The sequence below is a fragment of the Lepisosteus platostomus genome, chromosome 8, assembly GCF_059453375.1.
Source record: "Lepisosteus platostomus isolate fLepPlt1 chromosome 8, fLepPlt1.hap1, whole genome shotgun sequence".
Classification (NCBI taxonomy): Eukaryota; Metazoa; Chordata; class Actinopteri; order Semionotiformes; family Lepisosteidae; genus Lepisosteus; species Lepisosteus platostomus.
Window position 1 is genome coordinate 23,972,276 of NC_142618.1, and position 27,976 is coordinate 24,000,251.

At 36.1% G+C, this 27,976-nt stretch overlaps 1 protein-coding gene across 1 annotated transcript in view; it reads right to left on the reverse strand.

Annotated features, from left to right (window-relative positions):
- Nucleotides 1-8,563, reverse strand: part of LOC148657097 (uncharacterized) — a 68,410-nt gene extending 59,847 nt beyond the window's left edge. Inside the window, exon 1 of the mRNA XM_088642929.1 lies at nt 8,431-8,563. Coding sequence (XP_088499055.1) covers nt 8,431-8,437 — 7 coding nt within the window. The 5' untranslated portion in view covers nt 8,438-8,563. The remainder of the gene's footprint in view (nt 1-8,430) is intronic.
- Nucleotides 8,564-27,976: the final 19,413 nt, after the last annotated feature.

Below are 27,976 nucleotides of genomic sequence, written 5' to 3' on the forward strand. Positions count from 1 at the left end.
AGATGAAGTGTTAAGAAGACAAAGCTGAGAACATACCCTTCTTATGGGTTCAATAAATCGTGTTATGTGTTGCATGTCTCCTCTGATGAAAAGGGTGTTAACTGCTAGAAGCTCAAAATATCACCTTTGTCAAGGGCACTCAGAGAAATCTGAGAAGCAGTGAAAGTCAGCAAACATATTTATCATCTACCCCTTATAGTTTATATCTTCTGCAATTGGAGCTTTTCTTGTCAAACAATGTTGGAAATAAAACACACAAGAGAGTTTATAACTACAGCTAACTTATTTTTGTTTAAGTGGCAGCTGTCAATTGACAAGAAAAAGTAAGGCTACCCAGACATTACGTAAGAATTAACACTTGTTGGTTTGCCCGGTAGGATGAGGAAGGCACGAGAATACAGGTGCTGACTGTAGCGCACTGGCAGCTGAGCCTGTTCTTTACAGCAGTCATTATGTCAAAATATTGGACATCTAGCTACCAGATGTTACACAAATTCTGTACACACATAATCCACCCAAAATCCTTAAAGGCGTTGACAAAGTCAATACAGTAAACCTCTTTATAGAAACATGAACTGTGAAACAAGAACCAGAGAACACAAGTGGAAACTACTGTATGTAGAGGTGCATTTAAAAGTAAGAACAAGAGGCAGTTCTGTACACAAAGGCTTTTGGGAGCATGAAAAACCCAAAACAAATGGTTGAACCTGAGGTCAGATAGCTACTATAGTAACTACCAAAGATGCTAAATGTGCCAAAAAGCTTCTGCTCATTTGTAATTTGTTCTTAAAATAGCCATGATTCAATTAACCGTCATAACATCTTGATAGGTTACACTCCTGGGAAGGAAAATACTTTGCCTCAAAGCTAGCAAACCTAAAAATTCCCACCAGATGTTTCTAGAATAAAACAGCCTTTATTGACCACGCTGCTGTTGAAGTGGATATGTTTGTGCATGAAATCCCTCAGCGTTTTGACTTTTGGAAATGAATCACCTCATGTTCTGGACCGTATCAGTTTAAACGTGTATAAGTAAGAATTTTGTCATTGTTTTAAAACTCAGAAAATTTTTAAGCAAAGGAAGCTAACAGAGACAACTACCACATAGTTGTGGTACACATTTGGATCCAACCTTGGCAATATCAATATGGTTACAGTATATGTCAACACACAAATTTAATAATGTATGCACTTCAGCCCTGATCTTGTAAGACATTTACGTTTGTGCTGAAATATTTATATTCAGACATTAGTACAGTCCAAAATTAATGGAAAAACGCTAAAATACAACAGATGATTTTTATATATTAAAATTGTATAGGTATATAAACCTATAGGTTTTATAGGTAATTCACAATGGCCTTCACTGTCTTAAATGCCACTTTCATAGACATACAGTATATTGTAAGAAAATGTTACAATTAATAGTTCAAATGTATGAAGGGAAACAGTTCAACTCACCAAACTTGCTTGGTTGCTAGCAGCTAAGCGATCCAAAGATCTTATCCAGCCATGTCTTGAAATTTAGTTCAGCCACCTCTTCCAGCACAATTGAAAAACCATGGTCTACTGGTGGCTTTTTGTTTGACAGAAATTTCTTTATTTTACTTTAGACAATTTCATTAAAGTTTAGAATTTATAATTGACAGGTGTGCCAAAGCATTTACTTTTGTCTAGGTCTTAAGCTACAGTTTTGTGATGTAAACAAGAACTAAAACAGCTTTAATGGAAACTACAAAATATTTTTGCCTTAATTAATTTTACATATATGGTTTTATAAAGCTCTGATATCTGTAAAATGTGCCGTATTAAAAAATCTAAGCTTGGAGAGACTGGATAAAGCAAATCATCTATATCATGGATCTCACAAACAAACTCTTTTAAGGCTTTTCTTTAGACTTGAAATAGAACACTTACCAATTGATTTAAACACTATAATTTCATTCAGAACAGAACAAATTAAGATATACTGTATATTAATTTTATGTATATTCTCAGACATGCAGACTTTAAAAAATAGGTGTATATTTTCACCTTTTTTGCAGTTAATGATAATAACAATATTAACAAATGAGCAGCACTTCAGAAGTTCTATATATGTTTTATTTGGAGGAACAATTAGACGTTGTGTGTTTGCTGTATTGGAGAAATACATTTCTGTGCAACACAAAACTAACAATGACGGAGAGAATGTTCACTACACTACAAAACAGTAATATGTCTACTACACATGGAAATGGAGTTCCATTGGCTAATGAACTTTTGTAACTCTGTATGCCTTGTGATTTTAAGCTTAGAAACATGGTATTTGCTTTAATTTAATAAAATAAGATAGAGGTTTGTCTTTAATCTCTGTTCATTAGTCATCTACTTGTTGGGATTCCCAGTTCTGTAGTACTGTACATCCCTTGTAGAGTAATTTGTTTTATCCCTGGTGTGTCTTTCATGTCAATGTTGTTTCCAGTCACTGTAAGTTCATGGAAATTGAACCATGATTTCCCAGTCACACGGCTCCCTATATACACTGCACAACCATGCTACTGTACATTAATTCTGATGAGCTTTAACAATAAGGAATTGATTCAGTGCATTGAGGTAAAGGAAAGTTATTTATAACAGGAATGATGTATTCTAAATGTATTCACAGTGGTAACCATTGCCTTTTAGGCATGGCATACCACAGACAAAAGCAGTGAACATAATCTCTTGTGGCTTGATAGGAGATTATCAATCATTGAACTATGAGTCCATCGCAGCAGACCTGTTGTCAACACCGTGACATCTAGAAGAGACATTACTTTCAAATTGTTTAGGTATGCCCTTATTTCTTTATTTTTTTAGAATCCTTTTTAGAAGACAGCAACAATCATACTGTGAGAAGTCAGCATTGCTATCTATTTTTTTTATTTTGTGAAATAATAATAATTAAGAGTGGTTTTTTAAATTAAACTTAGAATTAATGAAAAATATAACACAGATGCTGAGCTTTCTTCCAGTGTGATATTAAGAAAAAGAGCTTTTTTCATTACAGGAGTAAAGATCAAAAAAGTTCATTAATTTGTAGTAGAATGTTTCACCAGTCAATACAACAAACAAAACCAAAGGATAATTTTAAACTGACACTGCCTAGTTTAACTACAGCTTAGTTTACTGCAATATCAACTACTGTACATTCTTTCTAACCCGAATTAAATTCAGTACTTAGTGATACCTTAGACTAAATACTGAACACTACAAACAACATTCATTTACAACCTTCTTTACATCAGTGAAGTCATTTCGTCATGCACTGTACATCTTCACTATACCGTATATTCCAGCTCACCCAAGTTCTCATTTGTAAAATATGTTTAGTGTGACAGAAGCAAAACTACAATATATTGTCCTTTAAATAGCTAAGCTACATTCTTCTTGTTGTGGACATATAATCATGCATGACACAACATCCCTCTTCAGAAGGAAGGAAGGCTGTATTTTTCCTGCCATTCTAAAATGTAACCAATCTGCTATTCCCTGAAAAATGCCCTATCTGCTATTCTTATTTGAGGGAAAGCCACCAAATTGACTCTAAAGCCACAGAGGCATAATCAGATATGGAAGCAGGTATTTTAGTGTGTTAGCATAACTATTTTAGTTGTTAGCATAACAATCTGGACCATATAAGGAGCTCAGATTGGCTGCAATTTTCTGTAGAACAGTCCATATTTACAGTAAATACTGCAGATAAGGTGGCTGGGTTGGCATTAAAAAACAAAGCATAAGGAAATGTGAGAGAATGATTCTGCTGTCTGACAAGGAGTTGTGGAACTGCACTGACAGGAATGATCCTTAACTGATCATCCATATGTTTTCTAACCGCTTTATCCAATACTTGCCGCAGAGGAACCTTTCCCAGCAAGCTAGCTCAGGGCTTACACAGACAAATACACACAGACTCACACCAGGGCCTGTCTTCCCAGAAGTCAATGAGCCTACTAGAATGTCTTTGGACTGTGAGAGGAAACCGGAGCATTTGGCAAAAAAACCCACGTGAGCCTGGGAAGAACGTACAGTACAACCTCCACGCAGAGAGCATCCCAGGTCTGAAATCGAACTCAGGACACACTACAGTGAGATAGCAATGTTAAACGCTGTGATGAAAGAAAAAATAAAAATGTGGCGTAGTACTGTCTATATATAAAAGACATTCATTGTCCTTGTTTGTTAGAGTTATGGATCTCAACTAAAATGATTTCGTACTGACTTCCTTATATTTTTAACAGAACAGGAATGAATAGAACCATTGAAAATATGATTAACTTTTGCAACAAAGGGTCTTTTCCAATAAAAATATAGCTATTTAAGGTGAATTTGTAAGTCTCAGTCCTTGTTATTTTCACCATTGTTATTTATTCATCAATAAGCAATACAGATAGTAATACTTACCTTGTTAATTAAGTATAATACACCTCATGCTTAGACTTCATGCTTACTGTAGGTTAATAGCTAAATTATTTATTTGAAAGCTGATACTCTAACTTCAAAGTCTAAAAAACTATAAATTCACTGATATATTTAAATTTAAATTCACCAAATGTACTGAGCATGAAATGAAACTACTTAAATCTGAAATACATACAATACAATAGGTGTTGCCATATGTTTAAAAATAATTGATAAAAGTCAAATTAATTATTTATTCAATACAAGGTCTCCTGTGAAAGTCACATGCTAGTAGTATGGATGGCTAATGTTGATAGCAATATAAGCTGTACATTTTTGATACATTCTTTGGGCCGTGTTGCAGATGCATTTTTGTGGGATTTTGTCCCATGCATATTGTAGAACCAGAGCAAGCATGTGCCTGTTCACTGGTCTCTGAGCCCTAGATGCCACACATCATCCCAGCCCATTCCACAAATGTTCCACGACTTAACTGTTACATTCTCATCTCACAAAAAAGTCATTGTTACTCAGGCAGCCTGAGGACATGCATTGTTGGAATGCTGTCATTTCAGGATGAGCCCAGAGGTACGGCAACAAGGTCCCAGGGCTTCATCAGTGTAGCTCAATGCAGTCAGGATGCCATCAATGACTACTGTACATGTTCTGTAGAGACATGAAACTCGTGCTTAGATCAACACCCTTGGACTTTCCCAACAAATGGTCTGTTGTACGAAATAAAAGAATATTTAGTGTACCATCATGCATGTCTGTATCGTTCCAATTTTAGTATATGTGCTGCCGAAGCAAGCATTCTGCATATCTGTTCCACACTCACTGACAATCATCAAGTTGGATTACACAAAACCTTCATTCATTGCTAGAGAGCACTTGTTTTGACTGCTGTCAAATGCACCTCAGGTGAGTTAGTCCACCTTCCAACATATCAATAGTATGAAGGCATTGTTCTCTTGATAAGCAGGGCATGCTCTTTCCTTGATGTGTTTTTCTTTCTTGATTTTAACCAAGTTAGACATCCATCCACCCATTTTATAAAGGCATCATGCAACTCAGGGAGCCAGAGCCTATCCCAGCAAATAACAAGTGCAAGGCAGAATACACTCTGGATGGGAAGCCAGTCCATCGCAGGGCACACAGAGACACAATCAAGCACACGCACACATTCACACCCAAAAGCCAATTGACCTACCAGTATGTCTTTGGACTGTGGGAAGAAACCAGAGCACATGGAGAAAACACACAAAGAAAACATACAAACATCACCCAGATAGCACCCAAAGTCTGGAATTGAACCCAGAACCCCAGCACTGCAAGGTAGCAATGCTAATCTTTGCACCACCACGCTGTCCAGGGTTGACCCTCAATTGGTAAAGTGCCTCATCACTTGTATCAGTAATGAGAGATTTAGTGCTTGTGCATCATTTGAGTGTATCAATGGTCAGTTAGTCACTTTTTTTTAAATCATGCATTCATAAATAGATGATTTATGATATACAATTATGATTGTATTTTGATCAGTTAATATGCATAATACAACAAAATGCAGAACTGCATATCACAAAGGTTATATGCACAACATATTATATATAAAACAAATAATTACTAAATGTATTATTAACATTCGATTTTTATGTGTTAGAAATTCATTTATTTTGTAATAAAAAATTATGTTTTGAATTTTGAAGATTTAAGTATAGTAAATGTTGATGTCCAAAGCATCTCATTGTAAAAAAGATAAAAGGCATTAAAGACGCTTAGGGTTGATACCTATTCCTATTGAGGATGCCATTCTAGACATTTGTCCCCACAAACACTTGATTTTTTTCTTTTAATCTTTTTCATTTCCTGGAACACATGTTCATTAGATAACATTTCAGTAAAATATGCCATTAAAATGCCAAGAAAATTATAATTTGATTTTTTAAACAGATTTGCAAAAGGTTAATAACAAGGACGGAAACTACTGAAGATACAGTCCAGATTAGAACTTAAAATTTAGATACAGACCAAAATAAAAATGGATAGTAGCTCACAACATACTGTATGTAATAGGTTGTCTGTCCACCGTCGACCTTGACAAATACAGTCTCAGTCATGTGTGGACTCACAGATCAGAATTTAAACCACAGCCTCAAAACTAAATTTCACCTGGTCCCCTGAAAGCCTCTTTTAAGGGCTGGGGACTGCCACCTGAACAGCTAATTAATTGGTTGTCTAGATAATGATGCATGCACTTATATTCACATCCCAGTCAATCAGGCAATCATGCCGCCTAAGCAAATTTCTTTAATTAATCTGGTGATATGATAGCCTTGCACTATTTATTCCTAGAAGGAACACTCCTGTCAAGTTTTAATAAACAGCTGGTAGAGTACTAGGCCACTTTTTCGAGCAGTGTTGTTTCAAATGCAGTGAAACAATTGTACTAAAAAACAATGCTGATTTTATACGTCTGAGGACTGATGAACCACAGTGTTACGCTTTCTGTTGTACAACATTGTGTATTATCCTCTTTTTAGATGTCCCAGCCTTCACCCTTAAGTGTAATCAACACCAATGGTAACTTGTAGCCTCAATGTCGTGCCTGTGTAGTGTCTTCACAACGGCCAAACCATGCAAAACACTCTCCACCCCCAAAAGGGTTCCTCCACATTATAAGATTAGGGCAATGCTCATTCTCCTGGTTGCAGCCAAAAGCAGACTCTCCTAACAGAAGCAACTGGTATTTACTAGGATTCTTACCTCACAGGTTGCATTCCCATTCTCCTAGATGCTACTGTATATCTTGTGCTCTTAGGGTTTCTGTGCAATCCTGTATGAGACAACTAACGTGCACACAGTCGTATTGCTACAATATACTAGTTCATGTGATTCCCTCTATACAACAGATACTCCTGAGCATTGTGGGTGGTAACTCTTAAACCCAACATCTGTTTTTTTTTTCTTGACCACCCATTTAATTTTGTACAGCATCTGGTTGGTTCATCATTAATCTGGCCTTTCCAGTGCGAGATCTGCTCTAGCATGTCCATGGCTATACAGTGTTTCTCATAGTGGACTACAGGGACTAGAAAAGGTACTGTATCCTTAATCTTATGGATGGTCTCATGCAAAATATGGCAATCAGCAAGCATTCCACACTGAAAAACACTGACAGCTTGAATCCATATGCTAAACTGGTAAGAAACAGCTGGTAGAGGTTCCACATTGTCATTATAAAACTTTGGATATATGACCTCTGGTACAATCCATTATTAGTGGAGTGTGGCTTGGCCCAGCTCCTTTGGTTTTACAGTTTATAGCAAGTATTTGATACTGACTGTCACAAATCATAGTCAGAACTAAAACATGTATTACCATGATCAGTTCACTAAAAAGAAAATATACACAGTACTCATAATTAACCTGTGACCTAAAATCTCTACAAAATAAATTCAGCAGCATGACGATTACTGACAACTTTCAGGATAAACATATTAGGAAAAAAATGTCATTGGAAAAAAAGCAACAATTTGTTATATTTGAAACAAACTGGGCATTATTTTAGAGAGACTCTGATAAAAACAGACAGACAATAGTAACATATCTCAAGTATTGCCCTGAGGCTGGTCATATTACTGACTATAAATACAACAGACATCAGAAAGCAGTAGTCAGAGGCATCGTTTCCATGAATGCTAATACGTTTTCGGGAAAATGTTTACCATGTGGCGTTACAAACGTTTCTACAGTTTGTTTTAAATTAGAAAATACTAAACTTTTATTGGTCATTTATTATTCGAAACTCCAGAAAGTTTTGCTTCACTGTTAAAAACAAAACCACTAAGTGTATAATTTTTAATACATAAAAATTGTACATCGCACGAGTATTTCTAATCATGATGTTAAAACAAGGTTTAAAAATGCATTTTGCTTTAAATTTTACATTTTAGTTTTGTGATAATCGACATAATAATAATAATAGATCATAAATAAATATGATCTTACCTTTCATCCAAAGTGAACAATAAAGTTCGGACCGAGGACGTTTAAACACTCCTAGAATATACAATCAAGTCACATAATATGAAGGGTATAACGCAATATTTCGCAGGTATTCAACAAGTTCTCGCTATCGTCACTAGAGGGAGATTGTGCTTAAACTATTTTACAGATTCCTCTATCCTTTATACTTTGCAATATGCTAAGCTTGTGACGTACCTCCCAGCTGCAGTAGTGCAATGTTAACGGTACTTAACTCACAAAGTAAAAAATATGGTAAGTAAAAACGAAATGAGGAGGTGGAAGCTTCTTATACTGCCTGTTAATACTGTAAAAACACTTTTATGACAATAAAAAAACATTTTAATTAAGTAAATATTCATTAACAATGATGTTTCTAGTATTAATATTAATTATATTTATCATCTAGACGTGACTACAGTCGTTTCGAGTTGCAATAATTTCCAGCACATATGTTTCTTATTGCTGTTCAGCATTCTCAAAAGCAGGAATTTTTACTTATTATGTAGGGAATGGTGATGCTGAAGAAAAACTCATCATCATCATAAGAATAAACTTAAAATATTGAAGCAATCTTAAGTAACAGGTATTAACAATACCTGGTTGTGGTTGTGGAACAGTTCATTTAGGCGATGTGCACCTTGTAAACAGAATAATCTTAATTGTTTTAGGAAAAAAAATGAGAAAAATTATCTTTATATCTCTTTGTTGTAATTTTTAATTTCTGAATGACCCTGTTACCCATTAAAGCATCTAACTGTCATTGTCAGCATAAAGAAAAATACCATGTACTGTACACTGCTACATTTATGCATATAATATACAGTACATGCAGTGCCTTTTGTCAGCAATGTTGAAAATGTTATTTTAACTTTACAGTAAATTTGTAGATGAGATTATACTTGCTTCATAGATTGAAGTGGTGTTCTTTGGAGCATCTGCAATTAATTTCTTCACAGATTTCCATCACTTTGGAAAATAATTATCTTGATTTTACCTATCAATAAAATATTTCAAGAGTATCCTGGCTCTTCTTTGTACTTATGAGCAAATTCTGAAGCCTGGTGGACATAATGTCTTGGCCTGGGTGTGATGACTGCCTCTGGTACTGGCTCGTTTGTATCAGATGATTACACAAAGAGATTGGTGAGCTCAGTGGGTTGTAGACTTCACACAGTTATTGCCTCAAAGGGTTGTGCAAGGAAATACTGACTTTTAAACTGAGTACTACTTACATTTTCCTAGTTTAAACACAAAGTATGTTTTTTTTCTGGTATGATCAAATGTATTCATGGAATTACCCCCAAAATAAAACTTATTATACACTTTATTAATCATTCCTATTAATCTTATAATCTCAGAAACAGACTGACTTTAAAGCAAAAATAACTTCTGCAGGGCAGTGTATGCAAGTGTGATTATAGTTATGGTTGATTATAGTTACAATTGCAGTTTAAGGTAGTACTGTTATGTGAAATTAATAATTAGATCCGACGCCAGTTTCAGTTTGGCAAGGTACTTTAGATCTGGGTTGATAAACAAGCAAGAGACTGCTCCAGTTGGACCCCTTCAAGGATGTGCCTGAAGCATACTGAAGGGACAGTTTTTCTCTTTATAGACTTAACAAGATCCTAATGAAACACTGTGAAAATAGCAAGTGAATTTTATGTCATGGTCCCTTTCCTTGCTGAAGAATAAGAAACAGGCTTGGGTACATACTTGAGTGGTCACTGCAAAATTTGACTTCAGCTTCACACAAACGCTGCCGGACCTCTGAGAATTCCCATAAAAGGGAAGATATGAAAATCTGGTCAATTTCAATTTTTTGTGAGGCACAATCAAAAGTGAAAAATTTTAGAAAATGGTCTTCGGCTTCAGTACCATCCAGTCTATGGCCTTGGGATCTGATGACTTTAGTTTCAGCTGAGGTCTTGATTGTTTAATTAATGATTAGAGTTCAAACGTTCTGGAACTGTCAGAGATTTTAATTTAAAACAATGAGATTAACAAGAGGCACACTTTCCATTTCAAAATTAATTAGACACTGTCAACAGTTTGGGACATATACCTTATCAACATGACATGCACATTTGGGACATACAGTAGCTAAACAAAAACACATCACCTAGCAGCTACAGTGTTCAGCTTGTGTTTAAATAACCTTTTGGTTTTACCAATGTACAGTATGTTTTTCCACATGGACAATAGATCATATACACTCTGTGTAGTGTATGAGAAAAGCCCTTTTATATATTTTTTACCTGTGTGACAACACCTCAATAACTTTGGTTGAGGTTGTTTGGAATTTGTCTTTATTTTCTAGAGATTTTAATTCGCCAAAAGAATCTTAAGTAACCTTAACACTGCAACTTTACAGGAGCAGGAAACAATTAACAAGGCCTGATAACCCAAATTATCTGTTTAACTAAGTGTTCAGGCGGCACAGTGGCATTGAAAACACACTTTATCTTCAATTTTTCCATTAATTTGGGTTTCTGTTCAAAATATAAGGAACTCAGTGCAAAGCCATTTAGAACAGACATATGACTCTCACAGACAAGCACAATAAGTGTCTTTTATATATAGGTGGTGCTACGCCTCATTTTCATTTTTTATCCCAGTAGTTAGCATTGCTAACGTTGCTAACATTGCAACATTGCTAGTGATGTTGAGACCCTGATTTAGTACTGTATATTCTCCCCGTGTTGTGTGGCTTTCCTCTCACAGTCCAAAGACATACTGGCTGGCTAAGTGGTAGGTAAAATTGGCCCTAGGTTTAAGGTGTTTGTGTTCATCTGTGTTTGTTTCTGTGTGTCTGTCCTGTGATGGACTGGCACCCTGTCCAGGGTGTATCCTGCTTTTTGCACCCGTTGCTTGCCAGGATAGGCTCTGGCTCCCCCTCGACCCTGTATTAGAAGAAGTGATTAGAAAATGGATGGATGGATGGTTTAAGGGTTCAATCAAACAACCACAGGTTGATGGACTTCAGGCAGACTGAAAGCCAGCACACAGAAGGGCCAGTGCTCTAATCTATAGAATTACTGTACCTTTAACAAATGAAGAATTCACCCAGAGCAAAATCTTTTAACTCACTTTTCTAATGCTTTGCACATAAAGCCACAGGTAATATTTTCTTTCTTAACCTCGTAAAAAGTTAATCAACTTTCACATAAAAATCCACATTATGAGGACAGTCCTTGAGTAACATTTGAACACGTTTTTAAGATTAGAATCTTTTATCAGCAATTAAAAGGTATGTATTTTTTTGAAAATGTTATCTACAACAGAGTTTCACATCAGCATGTAAAAGGGAGTTATTTAATATGATAAAAGCTCTAGATAGTCTTAGCCTTGATAATATCAACAAAGATTTTCTATATCTTGTTAAATACAAATGTTCTCCACCTGCTCAGCATAGATAAAAGTCTTTGAATTCTTGACAAGGAGTTATGGTATAGAAGACATTTGAGGCCTCTAACCATAACATTACTGAATAGAATTTCACAAGCAGTATCAAGAAATGCAAAACATCTTTTACAGACTGTGCTCAATACGTGTAAGGAATGAGGGGTGTTAAATTTTTAGAGAAGAAAGGAATTGTTGATCATTATCTCCCAGGGATGCCAATTTCATTCATAAGGATGGAATATACTGGTGAGTCCTGAACATTTTATTAACTTCATTAGCAAAGTTGTTAACTTTGCAGAGAAGCCTTTTGTTCTAAAATAATGAATAAAAGTGTCTTGTTTATGCTGAGGCAGTAGTGAAAATGCTCTTACCTGGGTCTCAAACTGTTTCCAGGAGCCCACAGTACCTTTTCACTTTTGTTCCATCTTAAGCTCTCACTTAATTTAAATGATACACATAGCTCAACCAGTCTTTTAAAATATTGTTTCAAAGTCTGTTGAAGTCCAAAGTTCAGGGGAGCCTAGAACCAACATTGGTAACATTTCTTATGTTTTTAACATTTGCTGTAGAGTTTTTTAAGGTAATTGTTATAGTTGGATGGTGAAAGTTTTCCAATTCATCAAATACTCAGATCAGTTCCATTAGTGAAAACCTGTGGGGACTAAGGCCTCCAGGTGTATTCCGTTCTTATTGTGTCATTTCACATGATTTGGCAATTTAAAACAGTGTTAAATTTGTTTGCCTTTGGAATAGTAAGTTATCAGGACAATAGAGGGATAAGATACTGTACGGTGTGGTCTTGTGGTGGAAAGTAGGCACCAAATCACTGTGACAAGTTTTCTTGTGCCTACTAGTATATTTAAAAAAAAACCTTCTGTCATATTATTGTTGTTATTGTTGCTGTTTGAGCTCTTCTTTTATATACCTGCCCAGAATCCAGTCTGTGAAATATTTGGAGTGAATTATTGTACCTAAATTTACAGTATCTTTTCCAACTATATCAACAGTTGCATTGGAATAAAAACAAATTTCATCCTTAAAGAGAATTATTCAAAATAAACTGAAAATGTGGCATTAATCTGTGTCCTTGACAAACTGATTAGAGAGAACTTTTGGTTATGAAGTTACAATTAAGAAAAAATCTGGTACAGCCCAACAAGATGTCAATATAGGTACATGTGTGTATATAAAGGGGTTGCGGACAGAAATTTTATTTTTTCAGGAGGCCTTAATAATTACATCCTGTATCTTATATTTGAGAGACAACTACCACAGTGTCTTAGGAGCACAGACACGCATACTGTTGAAATACCACAGAGTATCCACACCCACGCTGAAGTACATATCAGAAAAGAACCCCTAAATTAGCTCAACTATTTTGAATCAAAACAACCACAAGAAATCTAAAACCATCTTAAGTCTCAAACATGGGATAGGTAATACATTTTAATGCTAGGAGCTGAAGACATTTGCTTAAAAGATGGGTCAAAACTGTCTTTCAGTTCAAATCATATGTAACACCAAAATAAATCCAGATGGTACTCACTATTTTATTAATTCCTATACAGTTATAAATCAGAGTACTACAATATATACTGTACTCTAAAGTTGTACAGTTTGTGATGCTGGAGTCTGCATGTCGGTACCTGATTTTTTTCAAATAGTAAATAAAGATTTCACTCTTGTAAAATATTCCCTACTATTTTGACTTAGTATTCAATTTTCATAACTAGCAGACATATTCAGACGTTTATTACAACATGTACCTAGAGTGTACCTTGGTTTTAAAATACTTGAAAACATTATTATTGTTTTGTCTGATTAGGTTTCTTCATAGGTATATGTGAGTTTTACAAAATAATTAATTTCATGTGGAAGAAGTGTTTTTTACTTCTGTTTTAGTCAACATTTTCATATTTACTTTTTGCTTTTCAATATCTCTAAGGAACTCTCTTTCATACCTTATCTAAAGATAGGATTATCTGTACTAATGTAAGGGTATACCCTTACACTTTTATGCTTTATGTTGTTTCAAATTTACCTGCAATACTAAGCAACATTAATTATAAAGTGCAGATAGATTTATGATACACTTTAGCACCTTTAAATTATCATTATATTGAAATTTCACGAGACCACTAATTAGTTTTTCAGCAAAGTGTTACATGTTGAAAAAATACATTATTAAAATACATACCTGAGATTGATTCATTTATATTATAATATAATATACAGTATAATGTAATTAAATGTACAAGTTGAAAGAACATGATGTGATTCCTTACCCATAGATCTGCATTTTTTCCTGTGAGTGGGTACTGGAATTTTCTTGTGAGTTCCAAAAATGTCATATACAATCAGGAAGACACATGTGGGATATGAATAAGCTTTCTATCACTCCTTAACTTACATGAACGACCTGTATTGCATATACTGTCTGTGTGTTTACAATGCCATAAGTCTTTCCTATGTTTCAGGCCAATATAAATGTCTGCTAATATGTTATAGTAAACCTTTCTTTCTATCTTTGGAAACATTATATTATAGTTTTTCACTATTGAAGCTCTCTAAAACAGAACACTCTCAAAATATAAAGGAAATCCAAATTAAGACTTTGAGTGGGTGCACATAAAAATATTGCCAGGAAGGACAAACAGCAGAGGAATTACACCTGAAATTAAGTACAGGAAGAAAGATTACCCACACAGAGGAGACCATGAATCCCATCTGGGTTAAGCCATCCAGGCAAAACACCAACTTTTAGAATCCTTGTAATGATGTTACAAGAGGTTGTATGGAAAAAGGAGAACCGATTCAGGACTGTTACGGTATATTCTTCAGAATACAAAGTTCATGCACTGCTTGATACTATTGTAAGGTTTTGACATGCTGTGAGTCCTTCAGTGCTCCATAGCTCCTTGGACTGGATGTTACAAGATGGTAGCTGCTTGAGTGTCATCAAGAATGAGAAGGAAAGGGAAAGGACAAGATATGGGTTTTGGAACTTGTAAATCCTCTGTCAATGATCCTCTTGCCTCCCATACACTATTTTACAGCTCTCAATGTATTAAGAGTACTATAACTTTGTCACTGAAAGGACAGCAGTAAATCAAGACTTCTTGAACTAGTAAGATGAAAAGAAATACCTTTCCTCAGCTACACTTTTCTGTTCTTTAATTTCCTATTCACTAAATAGATTATTATTTATGGTTTAAGGAATGATTTACAACTATGTCTTCTCAAATTTTGACTATGACAACTATTTATTAACGCAAACCTTCTGAACAGACTAATCAAAGTATGAGACTTGTCAAAGTTAATTACCAGGGAAAGGCATGATAAGCAATTTAATTACCTATGGAAATGGAAAAAAAACAATATGCTACAACACATTATTAGACACTGAGCATCAAAAGAAACATTGCTCTGTTTATGCAGGTATGTTTTTAGACAATAAAACATATGCGTTTTGGATGCTGAGTGATTTTTTTGGCATCAGTTTGATTAATTGATCTTTCATAACTTACCATGAAACACTCAAGTGACTTGGTTAAATAAGCACTAAATCACTTCCTGAGGGAAAGAGCTGATTGGAGGCAAGTGATGAGGTGATTTAGCACGTTAAGTTCTAGCTGGTGAAAATTGAGACAAAAAAACAGAAATTAACCAATTTAGTTTACTTATCAAGAGAACAACACCATTGTGATATTGGTTTATTAGAAATTGCAGTCATTGCACCGTCACTTGCGCTCTGGGATATTCACAGGCAGAAATATCTAACCTGGCAAGACACTACATTCATATTGTCATATAAATGACCTGCTGCCCTTAATTACCTGAACAACTGGTGAAAGACAATTAGTTAGGTGGCTTTTAAAAAACAGGAAAGAGAGGCTTCCATCTGTCATAATTGACAGGTCACAAGTCGGCAAACCATAAATCACACTTTTGCATGACACTTCATAATAAGCAATAGTTTGAGCAGGAGTGTCAAGTTTCTACACAACATCACTGGTATTGACTGATGGCCTACATGGCACTACATTGATCATGTCCTAATTCCTCACTTGATGATCTCCCCGTGAGATCATCCTCATGTGGCAACATTCCAGTAGACCAACATAAGTCCCCATGCTGCTTGTATAACAATGAATTTCTTGAGAGATGAGTATAAGACATATGCCTGTATATGAAACATTAGGTCAGACATTGGCAGGTTGAATTGGAATGATTAGTGTCAACGTGTGACATCACGAACTCAGAGATCAATGAACAGGCAAATCCTTGTCCAGGCTCTAGTCGTGCTGTCCCTAGTCACCAGAACAATTGGCGAAAGACAGCTGACAATCCTAATCAGCTGTGCAGGTGACCAGATCCTTTATGAATGCACTGCATCAGAGAAGAAAAAGCAAGAGATCATTTTTTTGTATTGAGCAGGATTGGAGAAACTGGGGTTTTGTAAAAGTAGTTTATGTGTCTTGGAGAGAGACTGAGTTTTGAGAAGAGCATTTCTGTTTGAGTTTCAGAGAGAGTTTTTGTTTGAAAGCCTGTAAGCAGCTTAACTTCCTGGATACTTTATACTAGGACTGAAGAAGTCTAGTCAGAAGCTAAAAGAGAAGCATAAAAGAGGAGGCTTTTGTTTGTGTTTTATGGTTTTTGGAGTTTTGGCTGTTTTGCTTCACTCTGTAAATACAAGAGCACTTATTTTTACATTTTGGCTAAACTTGTGTCTTTCCCTGAGCCTTACTTATTTGAATGATTCTGTTACAGCACACTGCCCCCATGTGTTTCATAACAGTTATAAGTGATATATATTTTTTTGCTCAGTTAAGAGCTACCTTCTACTTCTACATGTGATCTGGAAGCCAACAGATGAAAGTTCAGGGGGAGAAGCAGAGGGGCACATCTCCCTTTCTCTATTATTCAATTTGTTTTTTCTCTTTTAAACCCTATCCACTGTAACATTCATATCTAAGGTTTTGCGTTCCCTCCAACTCCCTCCTCTTCCTTTTTTCTTTCATGTTTCATTTCTTTCAGCTCACTTCCCCGACTTCAAGTTGTGCAGCACCACCTTGAGACCCCTCCTGGGGACCCCTGGCCACACTGTTCTCAGCAGCTCTGACCTCTTCCTCTGAAAGTGACTCTCAGCGAGTCAGTGGACTTCTTTCACTCCTTGAGTGATTCGTTCCCAATTGCAAGGCAGTGCCTCACAAAGTGACTCTCAGCGAGTCAAGGAAGTCTGTTTCCTTCTTTCTATACCTTGAGGGCCTGGCCCAGTCATGAGGCAGCACTCGCAAGCGATTCCCAGAGAGTCCGGGGTGTTTACGTGTTCATGCCCCGGAGTACCAACCCATTAGTACCACTCAGGATCCCAGTGCAGTTCAGGTATTCCTTTTCTATATTTTACTATTTACTATATTTTGATCCCACTTAATTGTTTAGGAAACTGGGGGGTCTAGTCCCTCTGGGGGTTACAAAGCTTTTGTAAAGAGGTTTCAGCATCATGTTTAAAAATTCTATAAGTTAATCTGTAACATTAAATTGAACAGTATGTATGCTTCACATTGAACATTGTTCAATTACATTTTATCGAGAACAAAGTTCTCCAGCTAAGACTGATCGCCTACAGGCTGCAAAAATCACATTATAATAATAATAAACTTTATTTTATATAGCGCCTTTAAAGGTGGCTTCTCAAAGCGCTTTACAGGATGACAACAACAATAAATAAGAAGAATACACAACATAAAACACAATTACAATATATAGAGCAGACCGTGAATGGTGGTACTAAGAAAAGCAGAGGGGTGAAGAATGGAACCAGTTAAGTAAAGGCTTTTTTAAAGAAGAGAGTTTTGAGTCTGGATTTGAAGGAGTTTAGCGTAGGAGACTCTCTGATATCCTTGGGGAGAGAGTTCCAGAGCTTTGGGGCATAACAAGAGAAGGCCCTGTCACCCATACAATGTAGACGGGCTTGGGGGACAGTAAGGAGAGCAGAATTAGAAGAGCGAAGGTTACAAGGTGGGGAGTAGGGCGATAATAGTTCAGACAGGTACTGAGGTGCCAAGCCATGCAGAGCCTTATAGGTGAGCATGAGGATTTTAAAGTCTACACGGAATTTGACTGGAAGCCAGTGCAAGGACTCCCAGGACAGGAGTAATGTGATCATTTGTACTAGACCTGGCCTTGATCCTGGCTGCTGAATTTTGGACATATTGCAGTTTGTTCAAAGTAGATTTAGATACCCCAGCGAGCAGAACATTACAGTAGTCAATTCAAGAGAACACAAATGTGCTGATCAGCTTTTCAGCCACAGTTAGTGATAGCATAAGGCATAGTCTAGCGATATTTCTGAGGTGAAAAAAAGATGTTTTGAGAGTATGCTGCACATGTGGGTCTAATGTTAAGCCAGAATCGAATATAACCTCAAGGTTTTTCAATTTATATTGAAGCTCAAGTACAGAACCATCTACAGATAGGGTTACAGGACTGGCTTTAAAAAGTTGATGGGGGTTGCCATTGACCATGACTTCAGTCTTGTCGCAGTTAAGATGAAGGAAGTTTTAAGTAATCCAAATTTTTATGTCAGAGATGCATTAACTGTTAATTTAAAAGTAACTTAAAAGGGTTAATGTGGCACATAAAATATTTCTGAAGAACCCAGAAGAACAGCAGTTTGGAATCAAAACCAAGAATCTGAAATAGCCCCATCTCCTAACTGACATTTAGCTCTTCTGGCACTGAGATAATTCAAGGCCTCGGCATATTTTGCATCTTGAAATTCTAATAGCCCCAAACCAAACAAAGTCCATCTAGAGCTACAGTATATACTGTATAATACACCCACCTTACATGGGGAAGACCTGAGGTTTTCTGACCGAAAACACAATGAACAAAAAAACAGCATGTGAATCAACGAGTGTGACAAGTACAGTTCTCCATTCATCTTATGCATTTTTAAATTCATGGTGAGAAAATCTCAGTGTTGAATCTCTTAACTCTTCCCTACGTATGGGAAAGATATGAAAAACTGATAGTAATAAATGCTGTAGATCATTGAGCCAGCTCTGAAACAACACAGCTGTCACATTGAAGATATTTCAAATGACATACAACTACAAGTATTAAAAGGACTTTAAAGGAGTTTATATTTCAAAAGCTGTATAGCAATGGTCTACAAACATTTTCCTGTAGTTTCCTGTAAAAAGATAGAAAAGGGGGACTTTGCTTCTGCACAGCACTGATGTGCACTACAGAAGCAGAATTATCAAAAGCCTTTGATGAAGCTATCAAGTGTAAAAAATTGAAAGTGGAAAACTGAGAAATCAGTATTGGAGTGAAAAGGGAATAACAGGTTAAAAGAGTGTCTGCAAATGTAAAGATATACAGTGGCTTGTAAAATTATTCTGACTTTTCATATTATATTGCTTCATAACTGCAGTTATGACACTTTAAGGTAGCAAATAATATTTTTTTATATACACAACCTATGCTGTACAGTAAAAGCAAAAAATAAATAAAAAGAAAGAAGTAGATACGGTAATTACTTCGAAAGAAAAATGGAAAACTCAAGAATGCTTTAGTATTCAATCCCTTTGCTGTGGCAAATCTAAATTAATTAAGTGCGTACAATTACCTTAAGCAGTCACACAATTTGTTGATTGATTTCCATAAGCAATAATATCAGGCCTTTCTGAAAGGAACATTTCAAAATCTCTCTTTAGATTCCCTAACTCAGGTAGAGAATTTCAAGCACAAATTAAGCTATGAAGAGCTTTTCAATCAAGTCAAGGAAAAGGTTATTGAAAATAGGAGAACAGAAACAAAATACTGAAGTCTGAATATCCCTTTGAGCACAGTCTACTCAATCATCAAGAAACAGAAAGTGCATCATACTATCCAGACACTGCCTGGATTAGGCTGTCCCTCCAAACTGAGTAGCTGGGCAAGGAGGAAGCTTGGAAGGGATGCCACTGTGAGGACAATCACAATTTTGAAAGAGTTACAGAGTTCAAAGGCAGAGAACACTCAACTCAACAATTTCCTGGTCACTTCACAAAGGTGGCCTGTTTGGTAGAGTGGAAAAGCCATTTCATATCCCGTATGGAGTCTGCAACAAAGCACCTTAGTGGTCAGGCAATTGTGGTCAGCTGAGTCCAACTTGAAACTTTTTGGTCTAAATGTCAAGTGTTGCATTTGGTGCAGACCCAGCATAGTACATGTCCCAGTCAACAGCATCCCTACTGTCAAGCATGGTGGTGACATCATCATGCAATGAGGTTGCTTCACCTTAGCAGGGACTGGAAAGTTTATTAGGACTGAAGGAAAAATGTATGGAGGAAAATACAAGCAAATACTACAGTAAAACCTGTTTCAATCTGCTGAAGACTTCAAACTGGGGCAAATATTCACCTTTCAGTAGGACAATGATTAAAGACATAAAGTCACTGCAGTGGCTTAAGAATAAGAAAGTCAATGTCCTTTAATGGCTCAATGAAAGTCCTGACCTGAATCATATTGCGAATCTGTGAAGACACTTGAAAACACTGCAGCTATCCATAAGCAATCCCCCAGCATATTGAGAGAGCTCAAGCAAATCAGCTAGGAAGAATGGTCAATAATTGCACCAGGCCAGTGTGCAAAGTTGGGTGTAATTCTTGTCAAAGGTGCTTCCGCCAAAATATTGATTTCACAGATCTGAATATTTATTTACTCAACACGTTTCTTTTTTTCTTTTTAGGTTTTGCTGTTATTGTAACTTTGCTTACCCTTACAAGTCTTCAGTTTGAACATTCAGGTTTTTCATAAAATATTGTAACACATACGGGCTCCATTACTTCAGTGACGTCAGTGCAGTGACGTCACCACCCTTCCCTGTGAATACCAGGGACCACAGCTGGCAATTTCCCTTTGGTTCAAGAGGCCGGGTCCCTGTTCAGTGATGCTGGAGGCCCGGGTTCAAGTCCTTGATGGTGGGGGGCCGACCTGAGGTGGCAGTGGCAAGGGCGCCCACATGAATCCTGGAACGTTAAAATATTAAGTTTAAAAAAACATTTTTAGAATCTAACAAAATGGGACAGCATAGGAAGGGTCTGAACACTGTCTTATCTTAATGTGGTAGAATCTTAATTTTGAGAGGTAGTTCATTTTATTATGTCAATTAAAATCTGCTTTTCCAAATGTGATTGTGGAGCAGCTTGTGGAGCATCAACTCTGTTATACACAGAATGTGTAGATTATGGAATAGAAAACTCACAAAACTGAAAATTGTTTACTGAACAAAGTATGTAATTTACAGTTTTAAATCACAAAAAGAATATTCTCCTGCATAAAAGACTAGATGGACAAAATTTAACATCCCAGCTCTTACTGTTTCTTTTTTGTAAAATAGCCCTGTCTGGTGAAATAAAGTGAAATAAAATCCTGTTTTTTAAGTGCAGTCACAGATATCAAATCATGAGGTTACATTGCCATCTGGTGGCAAGAGATTACAAAAAATCTCGTGTTTTGTTTGTATTAATGCATTTTACAAACTCATGAACAATTAATGATTTAAAACTATTATCATTTTCATAAATTAGAAAATACATATATTAACAGAAAAATATAACTTTAAGTATTCTGTATAAAGTAGTTACATTATTTATCAGACTTTCTAGTGCATCATAATAACAATAATATACAGATTCTAGTTTAAATCTATGTAGGATCCAAACAAAGTTCTGTTCAGTATTTTACAGTTAAAATGTATGATACCATAGGATCTATTGTTTACAAGCATCCATTATATTGTCTTACCAGACTTTATAATGGATGTCCATAAATACATTATTGGGTGAATTTATCAGTACAATCTTTTCTATAGTTTTTGAATTACGAACTTTATACCTGTAGTCCAATTCTATATAATTTATAAAGCTGTTTTTCCTTAAAGCAACATGTACTGGTGTAGGAAGATTAAGTTCAGGCATCCGTTCTAGGGGTTTCTAATTCCAGAACTGGATACCCACACACCTGTTGGTTTTCAATCTAATGGTTCTCTCAGTTACATAATAGAACATTTAATTGACATAGTAGTAGGGCTGATTTGAACCCATTGAATGTTTCCATGTCCTAAAATGTTGGTTTATGTCTAACTATTGTGTTTAATAAATCATTTAAGATCTCAAACTTTTGAGTAGGAAACAAACTGTCTCAATTGGGATCCCTCCTCTTAAGAGCACTCAAACCCTTTTGTATTTTACTTCATTATGTGCCCCCTGTTTGTCCGTCTTTATTAAAGCCTGGCGCTCTCGCTATTCCTGGCTCAGTATTGGGAGATGGATGCCCGGAATCCCGCCTTCCAGCAGGTCCAGGAGAGACCCAACAGCATAGGCTTCATCATGGCATCCTGACCATCTGAGTTCAGGGCTCAGAGTGCCTGGCCTCATCATCCTGGTTTTATTCCCTGTCTCTGTTCCGGACACCGTTCCGGATTTTAACTGTGTTTGTTTAGTCATGGATGGATCCCCCAGTTTTGGACTTTGGACTGCGCCCCTGATTCCCCCTTTTGGACTGTCTGGACCTGTTTGCCCTTACCAAGCCCCCCGAACACCGGATCACCGTCGTCACGTCCCCTTGTCTATCTACCCATCCAATCCTGCTGTACCTTTCCCTGATGTCCTTCTCCTTCCAGATTATACCGTCTGCATAGGGTTCTGAACTATGCTTCGTGGGAGCCTGGACCAGCTCCCGTTACACAAACTCAGAAACAAAGAATTTAGTAAAGATCTCAACTTGAATGAAAACATACAGGTATTTCCAGTGGTGTAGTATCTTTAGAAACTGTTTGTTTCCTTTTTTCCTTTTTTTTTATATATAAATGGGTCCACTCATAAAAAAGGGGAGAACAGGAATTACACCTTTAATTTTAAATCACTGTAACATTACTATTACAGCTTCTGCTAGCTATGGCAATGTGAATTTTACTGTACTCCAATCGTGGCTGGGTTTTTTTATAAATCATGCAGCACTTAGGCAGCGGTGTGGAACAGTGGCCAGGACTGATAACTCTAGACTTGAAGGTAATTAGCTGAAATCCCAGGTGGGATATATCTTTGAGCAAGGTTCTTCCCACAGACTGCTCCTGTAAATGCTCTGCTGTGTAAATGGGTAGTCTTCAGGTTATCAGCTTAAATGAAAATGTATTTTCAATCGACCCATCTGCTTAAATAAAGAATTAAATATTTCCACATAAACCTGAAAAATGTAGTGTGTTCATGAGTAATTCCCACACAAGGCAGTATAATTTTGAAAGAAAAGCTTTGTCATATACACCTCAGATAATGGCTGAACACTTTATTGCATATTAAACAGCAGTGTTAGCTCTTTTTTGTCCTTCCACAACACCAAGAAATACTAGAAACAAGCACTGCTGCTAGTGTAGGAGGGCTCAGGCAGAACACAGCATGTCGGCCACTGCTAACTCCAGATTAAGTGCATAGCTAACTGCTGACAAACACATTTTCCCAACCTGTCCCCTTGCTCTGCTCCCTCCACTAATTAAGCTTTGTCTCTGTCCTACTCTCAAAGCATGTTAGGTTCTTGGCCATTTTGGATAATGGGTTCTGTTCCCTGCTTTCTGAAAGGGTGCAGGCCCTTCCCAGGCATAACCACTAGAAACTGGGCCTTACTGCCTTCCTCAAACATTTCTGCTGATGGCTAAGTGGACTGGTGCTAAGCTGCCTTGGGCCCTTCCTGACTGTATTGAGCATAGTGGGTTCACTAGCTGTTGAAAATGGTATCCATATGTTAGAAACATTTCCAGATTGTGAATGATGACTGATTCCTCTAAGGCTGTCAGTATGAGATACAGGCCACTCAGTAATCAAGGGCTACTCCTTGGAGCCTTGGTCCATCTCCTCCAGTGGTCTAGCATAAGTCTTGTCTTCTTCAGGATCCAAGATACATACTGTATACCTTATTCTTTTAAAGCCCACAGCTCTTCTGATGTAGCAATACACATGACAAAGACATTCATTTGGACCTTCACATCTGCACTGGGACCTTGTGGGTTTGAGGTGGATCTTCTACGTCTTCGCTGTCTGTGAAAAATGTCTGTCTGACCAGCCAGGGTAACACTTAAACACATTACTAATGAGAGCTGTATGGGGGCTCCATAAAATTTAGCATTTATCACACAAGAATCCTGGACACAATGGGTTGAGCACACACTGGCTGACTGTTTGATTTGTAATATACTTTCCAGATTCTCCCTGAATGTCAATATTTTTATTTGTTTAAATATACCAAGCAAAAATAAAGATTTTTAAAACAAATTCTCAAGGAATATGTATTACAACGTTTCTAAGGTTCAAACTGGTTCCTCTTTATTATGTTTTGAGACAAATACATGTACATCATTGGGAAGTCCCTGACACTCTTATGAAGGACACATAATCACATTAAAAATGATCAATTCAAAGCAAAAGGGAAATTCTTTTCTTTTTTTAAATAGTGGAATGGAATGTCTTTTAATTTAAATTTATTGAATGTTGATGACCTTGAGACCCTGGTCTTTGAAAAGAGAGAGAAAGAGGGACTCTTTCAGCTAGATGTCTACATACACTAGGTCAATAATATAAAGATTTCTGAAGATAATTCTATGGTCTTCTGGTATCACCTGAACTGAAAAGATATTAAGGGTATCATACGGCCTATTACTGGTGATGAAAACCACATGATGGACATTCCCATTTCCCATTAGTCAAAGTCAAAGTTTAATGACCCAAAATAAAGTTGTAAAACAAATGTTGCATTTTGCTCAGCAATTAAGATCATCATTAGATACAAAATGTATTCAGAATTATAATGAAAGTAAAGAGATTTAAAAACTATGCAATTATTACCTAACTTTATTAACATTTTCAGTCTATGAGTAGAAAATATCATAACAGCTTACCAGAATTAATTGTCTCATTATGAACATGTCTTTTATTTCCCTGCACTGTCAATAGACCCTGACCTTGATGAAGCCAAGAGACAATGAATGCATATTCATTATAATTTAGGATTAAAAAACTTTTATTGATAACAGTTGCTTTAAAAAACTCCAATCCTTGTTTGCATAAATACTGATTGATTCACCTCTTATATATAGCCATATAAGCAAGAGAAACATGAAATAAAATAAAATGTGTTCTGTATGTTATCACTGTGACATAATTTTACTATTTGTAAACAAGTTTCTGATTTGGTAAGGGTATGTTCAGATGGCCAATCCTAATAGAACGGTATAAACTGTCATAAACATTGCACAATGACAGAGACGTTCATCCTTTCAATCTTTAAAGCATGTTATATATTCATCAGAATTTATGTGGTTTGGGTAGAATGTAATCTTTATGACTATGCAAATAATTTCATAATTTATACCTGCTCCAGGGGTGCCTTATAAATGGCTGACCCTGTGCTCTGACCCCAATCTTCTCTCCCTGTCTGTGTGTCTCGTGGAGAGCAAGTTGGGGTATGCAAAAAGAGAAATTCCTGATGCAAGAAATTGTATGTGGCCAATTAAGTGATCTTATAAAAAAAATCAATGCAAACATGAGAATAACATACAAACTCCACACAGATAGCATGCCAGGTTCAGAATTGAACCCAGGGCTCCAGCTTTGCAGGCTAATACTAACAATATATAAAACATCTCTGCAAATTCCACAAATAATAAAACAATGAATAAATACATAGATTTAAAATTCAGGACTATCAATAGTGCCCTATATGGGTGGGTCAATTGCTTACAATCTGCGTTTGTGTTTTGTATGCTTCATACAGTATATTTACAATACATAAAACACAATAAGGAGTTTGCATATTTATCATAAAAAAGGCACAGGAACAATTTTCATTTGACTGCGTTGATTGCAATTGTACTGTACAGTATATGGTATTTATTATTTTCATATAATAGACTGTTTTGGAGATGAAAAAAAAATGTTCATGATTTAACAGACCCCCCCATTAGTCTGTTACACTGATGGTTTACTCTACTATAGAAAATGTCATGTTGAAAAGCTGAGGGACTTTTTGGTATTTCATGCACAAACATATTCACTTCACTTCAGCAGCCGCATGGTCAGAAAAGACTGCTTTATTCTAGAAACATATGGTGGGAGTTTTAGGTTTGACTCCTTTGAAGCAAAGTATTTTCACTCCCCGGAGTGTAACTTATCAAGACTTTATTCAATTGAATCATGGCTATTTTAAGAATATGAGAAAAATTACAAATGAGAGGGGCTAGTTAGCTTATCTAAGCCTTTTGCTAGTTAGTATATAATTGATTCAAGGACCTCATCCAGCTGTTCCTTAAAGGAAGCCAGGATATCTGCTTCAGTAATATGGCTTGTTCCACATTCCTGCCACCCATTAGGTAAAAAAGTGATTCCTGGTCTTAGGTTTCAAATGACCTTCTGTCATATAGTTTCTACTTGTGTCCCCTGCTTTGCGCTTCATTGTTGATTCTATCTAGTTGTCTACTACCTTAATTTTGTAACAACTGTGAACAAAATCAATTTTGTTCCTAATTAGCAAACTAAACTTTACTGTTACTTTGAAAATTACATTATTCTGATGATACCCTTATCAGGCTGCCATGAAGGAATAAAGAAGTGTTTAAGAGCAGAAGTTGCATTTTGTCAAGTCATTTCAGCACTTTCATAGTGGTAGCATAGGCAGCTTTGACATTTTAATTTAATTCTTTTTGACTCGAGCTGATACAAACTGTGTTAATTTGAAATAGTTTTGTGGGTCTTTTTTGTGTATTCAATGCCATCATTTAGGCTTCACAATCTTTTTAGATTCATTAACAACTGCATTTCACAAATGGGTTGTAGGTATAGGCAAAGCACACTAACTGCATATCTAGAATTGATATGGACAGAGGAACCTGTGACAAAGCCAGGCTGCAAAAAGCCCAATCATTTTAAACATGGTTACAACCTCGTTTAAATAATTATACAGATAGCAGTAATAACAGTGTTGAAAAATATTAAGAAAGAGCTAAAGAGCTACCTTAAATACCACTAAATACGTGACTTAAATAACAGTCTCCCAAAGACAGAATTGGTGGCCATGGTAACTAAAACAGTCCTTACTCTGAGTGCTGCTACAGCTTTAAAAGAAATAACTTCTGTTTGAGTAATATTATGCATTTTAGTTTTATAATCTAGTAGTTTATTAGATATTTTGCAAACTCTATGATTTATTTGTTATACTATCACAGCATGAAGTTATCATATTACAGAGTATTGTTTACTCTTTCATGAAAGCCTATACTTTAAGAAGTATCTTAGTAGAATATCATAAAATGTAAACTTTTTTGAGCTTCACTGTTTGAGATGATATGTAAGAGTCTGCTCAAGAATTACTGTATTGTACAAGTCCCTGAAAAGAATATTAAAGACAGCCTAATTAGTTAAGTCATTAATTAATTGAATAGTAGTTAATTGAATTTTGAATGTTCATGTAGGATTGTTACAATTGTTCTGGTGATCTTTGTGATCTATAAGGTATATACAGTACATGAGCTGGTTCTTATGCAATATTCTATTGGGTTACTGTAGGCTACTCAGACTCCTGAGCAGATGCTAGTGGTAGAGAATATTATATAGATTATACATCATAATGTACAAGTGATAGAATTGTATGTGACCCTGCAGGATCTTAAATAAGATTTAAGATTCCTATTAGAAGTGTTACCGTACATGATGGAGCAGGGGGATTCTGCAAGGGCTACTGGCAGTTTTGCATGGGGAAAGCAATGTGGACTCTGAACTCCTGATCAGAAGGTTACAGATTCAAATCCCAGATGAAGATACTGCTTCTGTACTTTGCCCATAAATGTGTACCAAAATTTGATAAAAACAGATTAATGGTTAATGACTGTTTCCTTAGCCAGTTAGTCAGAGTACCTACAAAGGGAAATGCTTGTAATGATCTTGTCATTTTCAAATAATCAAGTAAAAATGAGCCAAACAGAAATGAGACACGTATTAGGGAGCTGCCATATGAGAACAAGCATCATGCTATGGTTATAATGCGATACTAACAGTGATCTGATGACTGTGCTAAGATTTACAGATGT